The sequence below is a fragment of the Patiria miniata genome, unplaced genomic scaffold (assembly GCF_015706575.1).
Source record: "Patiria miniata isolate m_02_andy unplaced genomic scaffold, ASM1570657v1 HiC_scaffold_20, whole genome shotgun sequence".
Classification (NCBI taxonomy): domain Eukaryota; kingdom Metazoa; phylum Echinodermata; class Asteroidea; order Valvatida; family Asterinidae; genus Patiria; species Patiria miniata.
Window position 1 is genome coordinate 15,054,835 of NW_024037059.1, and position 17,775 is coordinate 15,072,609.

Consider the following 17,775-nt stretch of genomic DNA (forward strand, 5'->3'; position numbering starts at 1 on the left):
TAGACTGCTGCGCTGGGCCACGATGTGCAAATAGGGAATGCAGGGACGAGATAATTTGGAAAATGTAGACTAACCTTTTCATTTTTCAAAATATAAAAAAAAAAAAATAATATTTGAAATTGATCACAACGAACCCTTACATGCATGGGATTTTCTCTTTTTTGGGGGGGGGGGGCGGATAGTGAAAAATATTTTACACACGAGGGCGCTCTTCATGATGCAGATTGGGAGGCCTACCGGTACTAATTAGCGGCGTTTTATGGCTGTCAGACAGATATATTTATTTACTCAGAAGAAAATAAATGTCTCAATAGCAATGCTAAGATCATCAAAATGGAAAGTGTTGTTCACTTCACTCATCGCGAGAACAAACAAATATAAATGTACATTGTATTTACCAAATATCTCAATATCTGTTTCATTGGTTTTTTAATACTTGTAAAGGTAAAACGAGAACTTCAAAAATGAATACAGCAAGAGCGTTCCTTGATCTGTGTGGCATCATGTACTAAATCTATTGTAACATTGTACGCTGTTTTAATCCTCTTTTGATATAAATTGGCATTACCGGCCTTTGCTGATCTACGCATAAGCGACTTGGATTAAACATCTGGTGCGATCTAATCTATCTTCATAATTAATACCGCTTCCGAAATTAAAATCAAACAGTACAAATTATTATTTTCAAACCCGGACAGTGGATGTAAAAAAAAATACAGCAAATTAAAATATGTTACAGTTGAAAGATCGCTGAAAATACTTTGACAATTATTTTAAAACTGGAACGATGAACTTTAACAAAAAATTAAACTGTTGAATTTGAAAGTTCCGACAACACATCAGAAAAGGAAAATATCCCACGAGAGTAACGTTATAATTAAAGAATGAACCCCGGAGATGTTTCAAGAAGGGAAACAAAACTCCTACTGCAGTCACCAAAATTATTTAAGTCTCCTTGGCAAGTAAAGCAATTTCCTTCATCTAAACTTTCCGGATGATGTTGACGCAGTATTGCAATGCTGTCTACAACTTAAAACTGTGCATCTACAAACTTAGGGTAAAACAGTTTAAAACACAGTTCTTTAACTTATACATGTAATCAACCTAATGACGCTGTGCAAGGTTACAATAAATACGGTAATTCGTTTCAAGAGTTTTGAAACTCGACTGAAAACTACATGCTATTAAACGAATTGAATGCAAATGAAGCTTTGTAAAAAAATAAAACACGATTGAGTGATGATTTTGATCACCAAAAATAACTGCCGGCAGTCCAAATGAAAGCATGTAAATCATCAGACATTTCCATTTGAAATTGATTTAAACAACATGCATGTAAACGAATTCAATTAGACGAATAATTTCTCTATTCACTTCTAAGTTATCATATATGTGACAATAATACTTATGTTTAAAAAAAAGTGCATTAGGCCTACAAAACGATTTTGATTCAGCATCAATACCTAGGATGTACATGTATACTCACTAGACGTAAATTTTATCATTCAGGTACAGCTCAATGAATATTTTGACAATAAAACTGTACGAAAAAAATATCACACTGTCATACATTAATTTGTACTAAATGTCAGTATTTTTTTTTTTTAGTTAATATGAGTTAAGCATGCGCATAACAAGTCCAATATTACAAGCCCAATATTACAAGCCCGCCGGTGCCACGGTCTCACTTCTCCGGCGTGCTAGCTTCTCCGGAAAGGGAAATTTCGCTTCAACACGCATACACAAAATTGCGCAGTGGTGTACATTTTTTTTGTCAACTTTATTTGTGTGCTGAGTTCTTCGGGGTTGTACTGGTGCACGTAATATCATAGGATATTTGTATGCATAGTTACAGGGTACCAGTCGAATCCATTATTTTCGTGGCGCGCGCAACTCCCAATAACCAAAAAAGACTTGAAATGCACATTAATTTTAAGCCGCATGGTTGCAAAAATAAAGACAAAATGGAACACGAACGAGAAAGGAACACGGACCAAGGAGTTCGTTCTTAATTATTCCTCCATGAACACACACACATGCCGTAAGCTGGGAACACAAATCAGAATGCTTGCAAGACCATGGGGGAAGTGTTACATAACACATTCTTGGATGTCCCTCACTGTGTTATTAATAGGCTTGGTAATACAGCCCGAGGAAAAGTAAGCACAGCGGACACAATCATAACGTGCTCAACTGTCCGCCGAATCCATCTGGAGAAGCTAGCACGCCGGAGAAGTGAGACCGTGACACCGGCTCAACAGTTGCCTTACGAAGTCCGATTCAGACGCAAAGTCGCAAGTTGCAAAACGTAAGTTCCAGAATAAGATTCATTTGATATTTTCATCCGGATGTCTGAAAACATACATCATTATCACCGTCACTAGGAAGTGACCTTAGCCCCAGTAAAGTGGACAATCTGTAGTTTCGAGATACAAGCGATTGATTAAGTTGACGATGTTTCGAAACGGTGATCTGAATATCGTTTTAGCCTAAAAAAATATTCATATTTTGTTGCATTTTCTGAAAGCTGGGATCTTGAATGACACGTTAATGTATGATTGTTATTGTACAACATATTAATGAGTTATCAAACTAATTAATCACAAGTACACTTCGTGAAAACTCAAAAATCAGATAACGCTGCGTTCGAGTTTTCACGAAGTGACGCTATTAAACCAATGTACATTAGCTATGGGCTTCGTTACTTCGTGAAAACGCCAGAAGTAAGTCGCGCATCACATGACATTCAGTTTGTGTTTACTTCGTGAAAACGCAAAACTCGTTTCTGATGCATATTGCAGGCATATATAGTACACTTCGTGAAAACTCATTTTCTGGTTTGGACCCATTTAGTTACAAAAATTAATGTTAACTTCTTAAGGTGAACCGTAGATTGTGAATTAATCACCAAATATGAACAAATTCGAAATCGCAAAATAGCGATCTTTCGATGTTAGTGTCACTTCGTGCGTTCGTGGTGACGGTGATTGTGTTTACCTTTATTTTTTGTCCGTTTCAATTATCATCTTTTCGTTCTCATGAGACGAGCATTATCCAGAAATCAAATTTGTTTTCCTTTTGTATTTAAACTTGCTTCTAAGAAATCATTATACATCAATTTCGAGCATACTCTTTTACATTATGCTGTGCTCATTTAAAGCGACGTATTATGTACGTTACAGCAACAAATTAATTGTCCACTCAATATACTCCCAAACAAAATCAAACTAAAAACATTCCCCGTGCCTTAATAAAACCTCTAAAAACCGTGATATAATACAAAAATTAAATTGCTTTAAAAAGTATTTACATTTTACATTATCAAAAAGAAGGCTATTTACAAACCGCGGCAAGTACGGGTGTCTCTGAAGAAAGCAGTATGGAGATTTGAGAATAGTTTGTGGCTCTTCATCTTCGTATACGTAAGTATATATGTAAAGGTAAGTTATTCATATAAAACTAAAAAGTGAGAAGTGTTCTCTTTTGGGTGGGAATGATGTACAAAAACCTTCCTCGACCTCAACCATTGTGTGACCTCAATTTGAATCCAATCATGGTGAAATCATGTGGTATGGATCTCTTGTTAGAGTTTTCCTGCTTAATTCCGATCTTCCTTTCATCTTCTTTCAAAATCGATGATTGAAGGTTCCTATACATCATAACCGAGAGATTATTTTTTTGTGAAAGTTCAGAATAGCTCCTCTTTTGATATCAATAGAGAAGAACAAGATATACCCACTGATCTCACATAGATGGAAAGCCTCTGCTGGCCAATGGAACGAAAGGTTTCGGTCTCAAGGTTTCCTATTTTAATTTTGAAAGTCCTTGGCTCATCTCCCTGATCAAATGGATATTTGTTTTTGACGACGTTCGTCAAAAGCCTGGATGTTAATCTTATTTTTTGCTTTAAAAGATCTTGAGGCAAGGGTAAAAATTTTAAATATGAAGTGATATGGATTTCTCTTCTTGAGCTTTCTTTGAGATGGATGCCTCAGAGGGTGGTCTCATGAGAGGAAACATTGACGAACAGCGAGTCTTCGGGTTCAGATAGGGCCACATCAGTCTCAGCGCCAGTCGTGTAATCAACAGTGGCTGCTGGATAACGACGGTTAGAGTCCAGCGTGTCTGTAGCTGAGACAGTGGCAGGGGAGACAGACTGACCGGCCCCGGCAAAGGCTGAAGGGTAGATGATCGGCATCCCGGAGCCAACAGAACTCGGCGCCGGCGAGAGGTTCTTAGCGGACCCCGGACTAGTTTGTCCGGGCGGATAGTCGTTGTAGGCCGGGGGAGGTGGGCCGAACTGCCTTTGTGGTGGTGGATAGGCAGCGGTGGGGTCATGAACGGTGACGGCAGGCGTGTTAGTGGCAGGGTTGAAGTGGATCTCAGAGCTGTTGAGCTGATGTCGATTACCACTGGGGATGGTTTGTGCGTAGCCGACCTGCTGACGGTGGTGTTCTATCGGAGGACCCCAGTCATCCGAAGGCCTCGCTGCCTTCCAAAACAACTGAAGGGAAAAAATGGTTAATCAAACGGAATTGTAAAACACTCAAAGACCACAACATTATTCCAAACTTCCACAATTACAAATCAAAATGGGCTTTAATACCATCATTAAGTCTACGTGCATGTATTTAACAACTTAACTTCTTTCGGCCGCTATATTTTTTTATTAATAAATGGTCCAATCAGTGGTCCAATCAGTTTGTCAGTGCATATACCTGTGTGAAATACATATAGCCTCTTCTCTTCTTCAACAGTTGACATATCCCAACGAGTATGGGTATCAACAGTAGAGGGAGAAGACCAAGCGCTAGCAAGATATACTCCATCCAATACGGCCTGGTGAAGCCTAGGCTATACGGAATGTCAGACAACATCTTGAAGAAGCACAACTGCATAATGGATAGAAAACTTTCAAGTTTAGAAAACGAGTGTGGATATTCAGTTGAAGGAAACAGGTACAATGTACAAGCTATAAGAGTCTACACGGAACATAAAATAACCAATGTTTTTAACAAACATGACACGCAAGATTATACTGACATAACTTTATTCATCACATTTACAAAAAATAACGATGTAATTGGTATTCAGCCACTATTCTCTTAAAACAAGAAAAGTAAACGTGTGTTTTAAAAAAAAATATTTTGGGGGTAAAATTTAGGAGCTCCATACCGCAGTCGCAAGTGGAATAATGGCAGCCCAGAACAGCAGAAAAACGATCTGGAAGGGAAGCGGGAAGAACCCCACCATCTTCTGAATCTCTCGAGGCAGACGCATGATATTCCATTTCGGGATTGTACCTGGAGTTAACAAAAAAATACTGGTAATATGCAGTCATTTTCCATGATTTTCTCTTCAAAGCTAGTCTATGGAACAGTAAATCTGACGTTTGGTTAATAATAAACCATCATGGAATAATCAAACACTATCATGTGATCAGGAACACCTTGATATAAAAGGCCCATGCAATGTATTTTTGTTTAATGCAATCTTGAAAATGCACTCATTCAAACTTATTTTCAATTTTCGTTTTGCCATTTTCAAGGATATTTTGGTGCATTTTTGGTTTTTATGCTAATGAAAATTCCATATCGATGAGCAAAAGTGTGATCGTCATTTCAGGCAAATACCACTATGTTACAGCTATTTCAGCACAAAAAAGTTACAGGAATTTTTGATATTTTGCTCTTTTTTGGGGTGATTCGTTGTGTCAGTACATGGCAGTGAGCCAAAGAGCAAACTTTTCTCACAAATGTTTTCAATGAGCAGACTTTGGGTTCACATTTGAACAGAAAAACATCTAAATTGAACAGCGCCATCCTGATATGACATCAAAGCAACAGCGCCCTCAGTTGTCCGGAAATGCATGGACAACAGACTATGCACTTTTGAATAAAATTAACCAAAACGGGATACCAAATAGTTTTCATACATTTTAAGAGGAGTGGGAAATTGAACAAAATGTGTTCATAAGAAAAATTCATTTCATGGACACTTTAATATATACAATCTGATCAGTCAATACAAGGTGACAAAAAGAAAAGTTAAAAAATTGAAGTGACTGCACCGAAGGGAGGAAATCTGCTATGATTTATATTTATCTTCTTTATACAAAGTTCTACCAAAAGCAACATTTTAAAATATATATCTTAGTTTTCCTTACCATAAACCCACACTGAGGCGAGTGGTAGAATGATAGCGACAACAAACGCACCCCAAAGTGCTGTGTGCGTGTGAACAGCTGTAAGGACGCCGAATCCACCCTATAAAATATTATCATAGAATTAGGTTTTATAGTAAAACATACCTATAGACCTGAAAGACCATCGTGGATTACAGTTCTTTTCTTGTAATAGGACGGGTATGATTAAACATTTTGCTCATGCATACTTGGGGAATCAACTATAAGGAAATGTTTTCCAAGATGGCTGCCACTCTCAAATGATTCGGATTGGTCATGAGTTGCAGACAATTATTACAATAAACAGTTTAAGGGTTCGAGTCCAGCCCAAGTGAACTATAACTTTATCATCACACGGTTCTGGAGAACTCTGAGATACCAGGCTAATGTAATTACTCTCACCTCTGTCACCATGGGTAACGATACCAAGAAACTCAGAACGCAGATGATACCACTGGTTGGTAGCAGAAAGATGACCGAATGCGGCAAATGGAATAGGTCAAGCAGTGTGGTCAACAAAGCTTGAACCATGAAGATCTGGCAGAAGAAAGAAACTGATAAATGTATTCTCTTGAACATCATCAAGTATATTTATTTATCACATCTAGCTTTTAAGATTTAGCTATGCGACAATATAATTTCCAACAACATGTAGTAATCATATTCTCAACGTATTATGATCTGACAGAAATACTGTTCATTTAATCTAAATCATCCTTGATCATAATGTAATAAAAACATGCTCTTCTTGTGCTATAATTATCTTAAAGAGATTGGAATGACAGCTTTTACCTTAGATTTGTTGTGTGAAAGACATTTTTCAAAGGTTTTCTTACACATTGCACAATGGTTTTCCTTCTGGTATTTAGACTACTTACAGAGGCGCTTGTGAAGAGAAGAAACATGGTGATGAAGAAGACGCAAGTCCAAGCATTGGTCACGGGCAAGGAACCCATGATGCTGGGAAGAATGGTAAGCGTCATGGGTGCGCCTGATCCTTTAGATAACAGACAACCAATCACAATGTATTATTATACATGTACATATTGATATGGTTTACGCACTGTCCAAAAGTGTTCTTGATATATTGTATCTATACTTGGCAAAGGCTAAGAACCGTGCTTTATGGAAAGGGTATATACGATTGTACCAAGATATAACATTGTTCTGAGCGGTTATGGTTGATACGGAAAGGAATACATGTACACAGTTAGAAAGTATCATCATACATGTTGTCACAAATGTCACTGTGATGTCATACCTGTCGTGTAATCAGCGTCACGTGATTACAACTGTTTTGTAAACATGGTCACTGCTGCTCTTGCATTTTCATGTAAACACTTTATTTAACACCATCATCAGCATTTTAAGTATTTCGAACAATGCTTTTCATGTCAAGAAAAAGAGATTGAAGATGGAAGTAGAAATTCATGCCTAATCCGAATACAGGTATCTTACCTTCATATAGGATGTCCCCTGCGGATATGCCAGCATGACGGATATAGAACCCAGCAAAAGTTGCAACAATCAGGAGTACCATGATCTTGATAACCACAGCGGCAGTTACAACGAAGAAGGCATCCCTAGTGGTCAAAATAAAATCAGGATCCAAAATTAATTGGCCTTGCAATTTTTTTATAGCAATCAGTTGTGTTAACAAATTTACTGAAACTTGATGTGCAATTGTCAAAATTACAAGGTTTGACATTCAATTTACATAATCATGAAGTTTCAAGAAAGGGAGTTTTGAATCGCAAAACAGTAGGCTTTAATTATGAAAATACTTGTACTTGCAATACAAATACAACTAAATAAAGAAAAACAAAGGAAAAACTGCAGAAAACTTACAGGCATAAGTTGTTGTGGAATTTGTTGTAGCTTGACAGCGCTATGAACACGCCCAATCCCATTGAGCTAACGTTGAAAGCTTCGACAAACGCGGACTGCCATAACTGAAAACCAAATATTCAAGTGTTTAAAGTTTGCAAGATATCTTCGCCATACATTGGACACCTTTCCACCCGAAAAAGAAGAAGACGAAACACACACAAAAAACACGCAGATCTTTCAATTTTGGACTAGATTCACATTCCGCCGTTGATTTTCCAGTAAATAAATCTACCCAGTTATTTGGATAAAAGTTTCACTTGCACCCATTACTGACGACCTATGTCTCAAACGCATGCTTAAAATGCTAAACAGGAATTTTTCTTTTAATTTAAGTTTTTGAAAATGGTGTCAAGTACAAAGTCTCCATTTTTGGCACTCTGAAATATTGTACAGGCATACACAAACTTTACCAAAATCAAGAATGCTAGTATCTCACAAGACAAAAGGATTGTGCGGTAAAGTACATGTACATGTGTTATTCTAATAACTGTTCAATACTTTGAAACGGCAAAATAGGTTCGTTCCACTGAGCATGCAGCAAGTTTTCTAATAAAAATGATGTGGCGGTATCAATGGCTACACATGAAGCTTTAATCGTAACTTAAACAACTCATACTGCATCAAGATCCCTTTGCTGATCCCAATTCAAACTATGATGAATAAACTAAAAAAATCGTGAATGACTCATGCCTCGACACTCGTAAAGGAGTGCACATCACTGATATGCAAGAAATAGATGAGACCGTCAAGGGCGCCAGGCAGAGTGGCTCCGCGTATGAGCAGAACAAAGAGAAGAATTACGGAGGCTGGCACGATAAAGTACGCCACCTGGAGAAAACCAAAAAGAAAACACAGAGTTAGATTCAAACTTGTATAATTCACAACTACTTCAAAGCAATGGGGAATAAGTAACAATAAGAGCCGTGGATTTTTCGGATGCCTTCACAAAACAAGATTGGGGTTGAACAGTTAAATTTAGGTTGACACTCGCTTTCGTGTAAAATTAGGTGAGCTTTCAACACTTTATGTCTATATAATTTTTATGAGGGAAACAATCCATTAATTCCATGATACGAGTTTCAAGAAGTTTTAAAGATTTCCTTACAGTCCGAACACTCATGAATTTTGGTTTAACAATGCAGCAGTTCCTATATGCATCATAGGTGGCAATAATAATTATACGTAACCATAGGCATATACACATCTGAGGTAAAAAAAAACTAATTCTGATTATAATCTGTACACGTTTTTTTTTTTTAGAAAAGAACTTCAGAACTCACTTTGCCTGTCCATTTGGCTCCCATGCAGGTCAGTGCCAAGATGAAGCCCCAGGTAGCTAGCAGGGCGAAGACCAGACTGGGCCTGAGAGGGCCAATACTCGTCAAATCACCATCATTGGTGTTGTACACTTCATAGCTATTGAAAAAAGACAAATAACCAGCTAATCACAATAATTTATAATGTGACTAGTTCTATGAGGCTGCCGCTCTTCATTACTGGAGCACCAAAGAGAGGTTAGAATAAGAACAAGACTATTCAAGTAAACATCACCATCCAAAATTGACCTTCCTTTTGCGATAATGTCATGTCGGAAACATTTGCAGTTAAGGCAAAAACAAGCAAAAGCTCAGAAAGTAGTAAACAATTCCTGGGGATAAAAAAGCAATCCAACAATGTACCTGAAGTATTCCTTTGCAGGCGAGAATGGATTCCTGTAGATGTCAGCTTGCAAATATTGCGAGTTTTGCCAGGCGCTGCTCGAAATCCCTGTGTCAATGCTTGGCATAGACCTATTCATCGTTGTCACTGGCACCACTGGAGACATCATGTCGTAACAGTTAGCGGTGTTCCACCAATGAGAGCAGACGAGCCAAGGCAGGGGCGTGGCATGGACAGAGTGTTTGATGGTGACAAAGGCGTACAGGAGATGGTAGGAGGAGAAGACGTTGATCGTGACGTTCAGCAATGCGAGGGACAGAGCGGCTATGACACCAAATCCTGAATGTTGATCATAATAACATTAACAAGGACAAAAGTTTACCATCATAACGATAAGTCACAAAAGTTTAACACAAAGAATGCATTTCACATCGATGTACGATGATCGAAACCTAATAGAAACTATGACATGAATGTTCAGTAATATATATAATTTAAAAGAAATCCGATTTTTTTTACATGACTTTCATTTTTTTTGTGCACCAGTTCCTCCGCTTGTTTATAATACACACACAGTTATCCAAGTTGTATAAAGAGTTTTTTCCATGAAATACCAACCTTTAAATAGCGGCGAGAGGTTCCACACAGAAATGATTCCCGAGCTGGAAAACTGCCCCAATGCCATTTCCAGAACAATGTAAGGGAACGCAAAGAAGATCATTGCGAGAACAAACATAATCAGAAAGATACCTGCAAATAAAAAAAAAACGATAGAAGAAATTCAACTAATCCATCATGTACATGTATGTGGCAAACTTTACACCATGTACAATTCAAGAACACACTTTAGTTTCTGCAAAATCAAATTTAGAAAAATCGTTGCATTCATAAAAACACATTTTGCTAACGCAAGACATAAATCTCTTTGGAGATCGTTTTGGATAAATGTAAATATCAGATAGCTACCCTTTTCCAAAATGTTTCTGTTTTAAGACACACCCACACATGTGTGTGTATTTACCTACAATCGTGGACCCCTTATTGTCCCTATTTTATACTAACTTTTTAGGAAGACATCCCATATGTTTTGTACACGATCATCAATTGTGGACCTTCGGAAATTGAGGACCCTATTGTCCTCTATTGTTCAATGTCCCCTATTGAATGCAGAAATAAAGTCATATCCCTACATTCTTAAACACTTTGTGTTACAGCGTAATACGTAAAGATATTTTTGACAAGTCCTTCATTTCGTTAAAATATGTATATTTCTTGACGCCTACCTCCACCGTTGCTAAGGACTCTGAACGGAAGCGAGTAGAAAGTAGTTCCGCTGCAACAGAGGGCGATGCAGGCAAAGATGAATTCAATCTTGTTCCACCAGTTGCCCCGCTTGGGGTTCTCATCTCGGCTGGAGATGGGGAAGGGTCGAGTGGGGCGGGGCATGAAGGCGTCGGGGGAGGGCTGGCTCTGCAGCATGGGTTGGGTGGCTTCATCGGCCCGCCGGGTGTCCAGGCCGGGCTCCTCGAAGACGAAGCGGCTGCCGTCCACAACATTGCTTTTATTATTTTCAACTTCACAAAAATATAAAAGGTGAATTAAAGTAATAAATCTAACTGATTTCATGGTGTAAAACTTTAAAATGGTTGCATATTTTCCAGGAAAATATTTTTGTTAAATTGTAAAGGCCAAAACTACATCGAAAACCCTTTCTTTCTGCCTACAAGATGGTGTTTATCAGTGCCCGAGTCTCTAACTAATGCCGGACGTGTCTTTGAATATTTCTTTTCACGATACCTTTCCTACTTTTCTTTTATGCACGGTATAGAAAGAAGGTCAGCAACCACACAAAACATCACAATATTCTGGGCTCTTACGTCTGGTTACTTCAATTCGTGATAATTTTCACTCGCTTGGATCTTACCTTTTTTGTTTGTTTATTGGAGCCCTTGCCGTGGGCAATAAATGTATTGTAATTATACTGTATAGGAGACAATTTTGTTAACAACACACAAAAGTCCCCGTTCTGGAACGGAACTATTTTTTTCTGCAACCAAGTATTGTCAATGTCCACAACAACCCTGCTGCATACCTTGTGTTCCATTCATCTTGTTTTGATGATGCGTGATTTCCGTGAAGAGAAACAGACGTTCATTCGCTTTAATTCACCTCAATCAGACACGGCAATATTAAAGCTGAAAATAAATTAAACAGTATGAAGATCAGCAAGGGTTATGGTGCTGAGAGTGAGAACTTTCCGGTCGACTCTACAATGTGCTGCGTAGTGGTTCTTTGGTAAGATACATTGTTGTATCGTGGGGTTTCAAGTCAACTTCTTGAAGATCGTACCCCAGGCATCTGCTATAGTGGAGCTTGACTTTGCAGTTGAAACTTGGAGAGATGGAGACACATTTCACTCCTATGGAAGCTCTGCCAAAATAGGTCATGCAGTTCTTTGAAATCCCAATCCGGGATATAATTCCTTACTGCACAACCGCAGACACCTCAGAATACCCACATTTACATATGACTTACTGACCTCAGTCCTTCAATTAGAAAAAAGGAATCTTGCCTAGATCACAATCTCAACTTCTGAATTTGTTAGATTTTAATTTTTAAAATCGATACAAGTAATTTAATATCTGAACCTCAACAATGTAAAGCATGCCAATAAATATCAACCTGGCCAAAAACTGATTGTAACAACTACCTTATAAAAGTTTTCAGAGAATAATGTAGGAGATTTTTGATCCAATAGAACTTAAAAGATAAGATGTCACCAAAAATATTTTCCTTTGATTATACGATCAAATAATGTACAGCTCCAAACGAAATGGGCTACCGGAACACCTTAGGTGCAAAACGAGCGGTTGCATATTATTGGCTATATGGGAGAATTATTTATTTGATGAGATCTGAGCACCTGGTGCTAGGCACTGCATGAAGCCATTACAAGCCGCAGAGTCAGGGTCAGCTATGGGCTATGCCTGTTAAACTGTCCTGCTATCTTGATGTTAAAAGACAGCTCAGGAATGCTCACTAAACATGTGGTGGAAGAAAGGCCTCCTCCAGAATACCAGTTATCTTTAGGGGTTTATGGCCCACTAATAAATCATGTTTAACATCGCGACATGCGTCGAGGAAAAGTTTAATATAAATCGATCAAATCAATGTACGGCCGACATACCTTCAAGAACCGATTTAATAGCCAACTTTGCTTTCATTTTTTGTTAGTTTGGATGTTGCCACTCTAAATGCAAGATGTTTTTTTCTTTTGATTTAAACGAGGTATGTCATAATGGTCTTACAGGCGAGCAAATTAAGTATGATTGACACAAAAAAAACAAGAAGAAAATGATAGTGTTCACGGCTCACTACTCACGTGATGTCACGCGGATATAGTGCTCACAAATTTTAAATAATCAAATGCACGAAAAAGCATCGTTAACTTAAAGACTAGAATTTATACACCTTTGTAATGCTTCCCGTGAAGAAATACACCTCTTCTTTTAGGGAAAAACAAATTGCAGACACTATGGCACACTGCCTTTAATGCACATTTATTACTTCCGCCTCTGTGATTTCATTACGCCCTCTTCTTCATTAGTCAAAATTCCCCGACGTGGTCTCAAGGTTTTTAATCAAGGCAGCGCCGACACCAGGTCATGATAAACAAATAAACGTACACACAAGATGAACATGGTCATGTAATTCAATCAGTCTGTTTTAACATGGAGCTATTGGTGTTATGTTCAAGCTCTGAACAACATTGGTGCATGTGAACGTGTCTGCACCCAGGCACCACAAACCTTTCCCACGGATAAAGGATACACCATAGGTCACTCAGGTCAAACGGATTACAAGGATCATCATGTGGTTGGGAGACTGGTAAACCACTGCACGAGTCACGTCTGATTGTTATACGTGGAAACTGCACTGGCTCCTTATATGTATGAAAAGCTGTACATGCATGGGTTGCAAGCAAAATGCTTTTCTAGTTCACATAACATTAGAAGCTGCTCAAGTTCTTCAACAGGCACAAAAATATAGAATATATCCATGGAAAACTAGAAAGCACACAGAGAGAGAGCAAACCTCCGCCAAGGCTAAACAATTCCCCGCCATATTGTCAGTACACCCAAAAGAATTACTCGCATAAATGGTGAAGAATCCTTTAAAAAAATCCTGGATCCAGACCCAGATCCGGCTCCACTTCAAAAATCTAATCGTTTTGTACTTGTACCAAGGACCACCCCTAAAAAAATGTTCATGCAAATCCGTCCCTAACTTTTTGAGTTATCTTGTTAACAGACAAACCAACCAACCAACCAATCAACAAACAAACAAACTAACCAAATCCTATGAAAACATAAACTCCTTGGCGGAAGTAGTAATTAAAGGTACTCACTTTTGTTTTAATACTGTGACACGTTCGTGCGTAGTAACATGACTAACGCACTGTAGTGACAACTCACGAAATATTTAATTATCTGCTTCCATAAATAGACATACATGTACGGATCAGGTTACCGAAAAAATAATCATATTTTGTTTTTACAACGCCAGCTCCAACGCTGTGACGATAAAACCTTCAAAAGCAATACATTGCCTTGTGGCATCTGTATTAGTATTCCACTGCAAAACACATCAAGCGTAAAGCATCTGTTAATGTCAGGTATACATAAAGAGTGCACACGGTATGAGTCAATTAAAATTCACAAACTACAAAAAATACATTTTGCCTGGGGCTTGAAACGGTAAGTTTGCATAAATTATACTTATCATGGCATTGAAACGGTGAACCGCACCTATAAGAGACGCCACACGAATGCCATATAACTCGGCAAAATAGAAATTCTTATGCTAAATTTAAAGTCTATAAAGGTTTGTGGTTTCTCGATTACCACAGAGGTTTGTAATGCACCACTGATTCCTTCAACACCTCCAACGCGAGTCACAAAAGTTCAGCGATGTAATCGTCGTTTTCACTTGTTGACATTAGGGATAGCTACTGCACTGCACTGCACTGCACCAGTTTGTCGGGTCAAAGGTACTGGAACACAGTAGGGTATGGGACACTCCCTAAAAAAGGTAGGATCACATTTTTTTATCATCTAGATCAAAGTTATGTGTTGCTCCGTGAAAAGGACAACTGAGTCATTGAAATAACTTGCATGATACGATAAAATAAGCACACAAGTCTTGTTAAAACATCTCAACATTAATGAAAAAATGTAATGTCAAGAGACGGAAAAATGCAATTCTCAAAAATCATGATATTCATATGCTCGTATCTTCTTAAAAAGGTATTTTCCTCTAAAAAGATCTGCAATATGAAAATGGGTCCTCGAACTTCTTAATGCAAATCATTTTAATATTCCCCACAAAGAACTACGCCTGAATGTGGACGTTTCTTTGTGTGTTTTTTTTGTGTGTGTTTTTTTTTTTTTTTTTTTTTTTTTTTAATATATGCTGGCCTGCCGAAATAATTTACTGAGCTGGTTTTTGTAACACAAAAAGGAGGAAATGCAGGAAATATTTCAAAAGAGCAAAGCAGAGAAATATCTAGCTGAGTTGTATTTACAAACTCTAGAAAGAACGTTTTTTAATCATTTGCACGAGTGTTTTCTTGCATCATACATTTTCAGTGGCGATCCCTTTATCTGACGACCTTCCAAGAATCATGCCTCAAATATTTTGGTGTCGAGCAAGAAAGGTCTATTAATCTTTGATTAGAAAAACACACATTGGTCTCAAGTCTGAAGGACACGATAAACTACAACCGTGATCTTCCCACACCCTGGCCCACGGGCCTCCCCCAAGCACAGTGTTGATGTAAATAGAGGCGGGGTTATAGACCAAGAGGGCTGCAGAGGTTGTGACTGTGACATTGTTGATGAGAGGTGCATCTGTCAGAGCAGAGACCAGCCTAGGAGGCCAGTAGCAGTCTGCTCATAAATCCCTGCTTGGTATTTACGGCCGAATTCCAAGTTTTCGGTCATGCAGGAGTCAACCTTGCAAGCTGCTACATGTACATGTATATGCAATCGCTTGGTAGATATAAACAAATTGTTACCAAGTGACGATACCACATTTGTTTTTGCATCTTGTTTGAACAAGTGCACTTACACAGTAAGCAATTAATCTTCCTAATGGATCGGCGACGCAAAAGCGAGAGAGCTGGAATATTAGGCCTTGCTGTACCACGGTAGTTCCTTTTATTAAATGAACTTCATAATAAATTGGGTATACATCATGCATTTTCCACTCTATGAGCTTTCAAAAAATCACAAAGCATCTAACAAAATATTTAGATCGTTCATGCAGCCAATATGAACATGCATAGAGCAAACCGAGACTTAAAGCACGGGGAACCTGCAAGTTATAATCAGGCTACCTTAAGCTTACACTTCTTAAGCCATAATTTAAACGGGAAGGATATAAGGCTAGACTGGCCGAATTATACTGAGGGGCAAGTCAGCAGTTTTGCACGGCTCTTTAGGTAATCATGCAATACTGAATACTAGAATTTTGAAAGTCACATATTTTCGTGTGTCAATTACACATATCTTCAAATGATTTATAACAATACATCTGATGAAGTCAGTTCTGTGTACCGTCACAAACCTTGCTCATACTCATAGCACAGACAGTATAGGGCCTACATGTTGTAATTTCTTGTACATGTATAGTTTTTGCGCACACCTTTTTTCTGCTATTCTCCTCCACACTATGGAACGAACAGGTGGAATGAACAGGTAAAATGTACCACACGCCGATATTAATTATGCAAAGAAATAGAGGTAATTTGATAGTGCAACCCAACCCATTGTATTGTTGAAAGCAATGTAATAAGATGCAACTTCATTGGTTGTTCCTCTATCGACACTTGTTGTATTTTTTAACTATGCACAATCCTTGAAAATATTATTGAAGATGGCGTCAGGATAGTGAATTCGCTTGGTGTTTTTCTACACGTTTGCGACTACACTGAGCTTATTATACTTTCACTTTGGCAAGTCAAAGGTCAAAGTAGATTGATGTGTATTTCAATTCAAATTGGTAATGGTACAATATATAAACGTGTTAGCCTGCATGAACTACATTCTTTGTACATTACATTTGGTACATGTACTTCATCATACATGTTTGCATGGAAGATGTAGGTTTGGAATGTATTTATCGCATTACAGATATATCGAGATAAACTGGATAATACCGCACTACCAATACAAGCATTATATTGCATATGCAATACCAAAACACCGATCAAAATGGATATTGGATAACGAAATGATACTAGCAATTGGCATACTCGTAAAGGAATGTCTAGCGATTGCAACATGAACATGGGTATCGTTAACCATGGAGGTAGAATATTTCTACCTTCATGCGTTAACGTATCATGAGTTCTAACCTAACTGACTTCATGTTCACCACATGCACTTACCAAAGAAAGCTCTATTATTTCAACAGCATGAACAAAAGCATCTTACCTTACTGACAGCGTAACACCGCAGCGTACAAGCGCAGTCATAGCTGTTTTGCACACAATTTACTGCTGCGGCTGATAATAATAATCACGGAGTGCAGTGTGCAAGCGAGCTGTTTGTGTATACGTATATTCAGTCACAGCTAGTGGTCCCCACAACCGACCTTGGAAATTTCTCCATTGAAGCGAAGAAAATCACAATAGCGACGACTCGTAACGCGGCCCCGCCAGCCAGCTCCGCTCTTTTGTTGACTGTTTGTGCAGGTTTCAAAAACGCTCGCGGGCTACAAAATTTCAGGCTGCGGGGGCAGCGCGGGGAATCAGTCTTGCGATCAAAATCTTCGCAGCAGGGATTGAAATGAACTTGAAAGCTACTAAATTTCACTTGCTATTGCATGCAAAATAGGAGGTCTGGAAAATACAAATCAAAGAATATTCGCAAATAGAAGAAAACAATCAAAACCGATGAATATATATATTATAGTAAGCCTGTGGACGCCACCATCGTTTCAAAATTGAAAGTCCAAGTTCTTTTGAAAGTCCAAGTTGC

At 38.3% G+C, this 17,775-nt stretch overlaps 1 protein-coding gene across 2 annotated transcripts; it reads right to left on the reverse strand.

Moving 5' to 3' along the window:
• Positions 1-404: 404 nt before the first annotated feature.
• LOC119727515 (sodium-dependent proline transporter-like) lies at positions 405-17,465 on the reverse strand. Of its 2 annotated transcripts, none has more exons than XM_038199411.1 (15): positions 17,230-17,465; positions 11,826-11,928; positions 11,017-11,307; positions 10,352-10,483; positions 9,754-10,072; positions 9,355-9,490; positions 8,765-8,902; positions 8,033-8,136; positions 7,643-7,767; positions 7,063-7,181; positions 6,587-6,721; positions 6,167-6,266; positions 5,176-5,303; positions 4,719-4,892; positions 405-4,504 (listed from the first exon to the last, which is right to left on the reverse strand). In XM_038199411.1, the coding sequence occupies exons 2-15, from the start codon at positions 11,839-11,841 to the stop codon at positions 3,992-3,994; spliced, it is 2,430 nt and encodes an 809-aa protein (XP_038055339.1). In that variant the 5' UTR covers positions 11,842-11,928; positions 17,230-17,465; the 3' UTR covers positions 405-3,991. The 2 variants fall into 2 exon arrangements, with proteins under 2 accessions (XP_038055339.1, XP_038055340.1); XM_038199412.1 differs by lacking the exon at positions 17,230-17,465 and adding an exon at positions 17,184-17,208.
• Positions 17,466-17,775: the final 310 nt, after the last annotated feature.

Coding starts and splice junctions, on each gene's coding strand:
- LOC119727515 (XM_038199411.1), bottom strand. Junction 9,491..9,753: donor CCTGCAAAGGAATACTTCAG/GTACATTGTTGG, acceptor TTTTTTCAATAG/CTATGAAGTGTACAACACCA. Junction 8,903..9,354: donor GAGCCAAATGGACAGGCAAA/GTGAGTTCTGAA, acceptor GGTTTTCTCCAG/GTGGCGTACTTTATCGTGCC.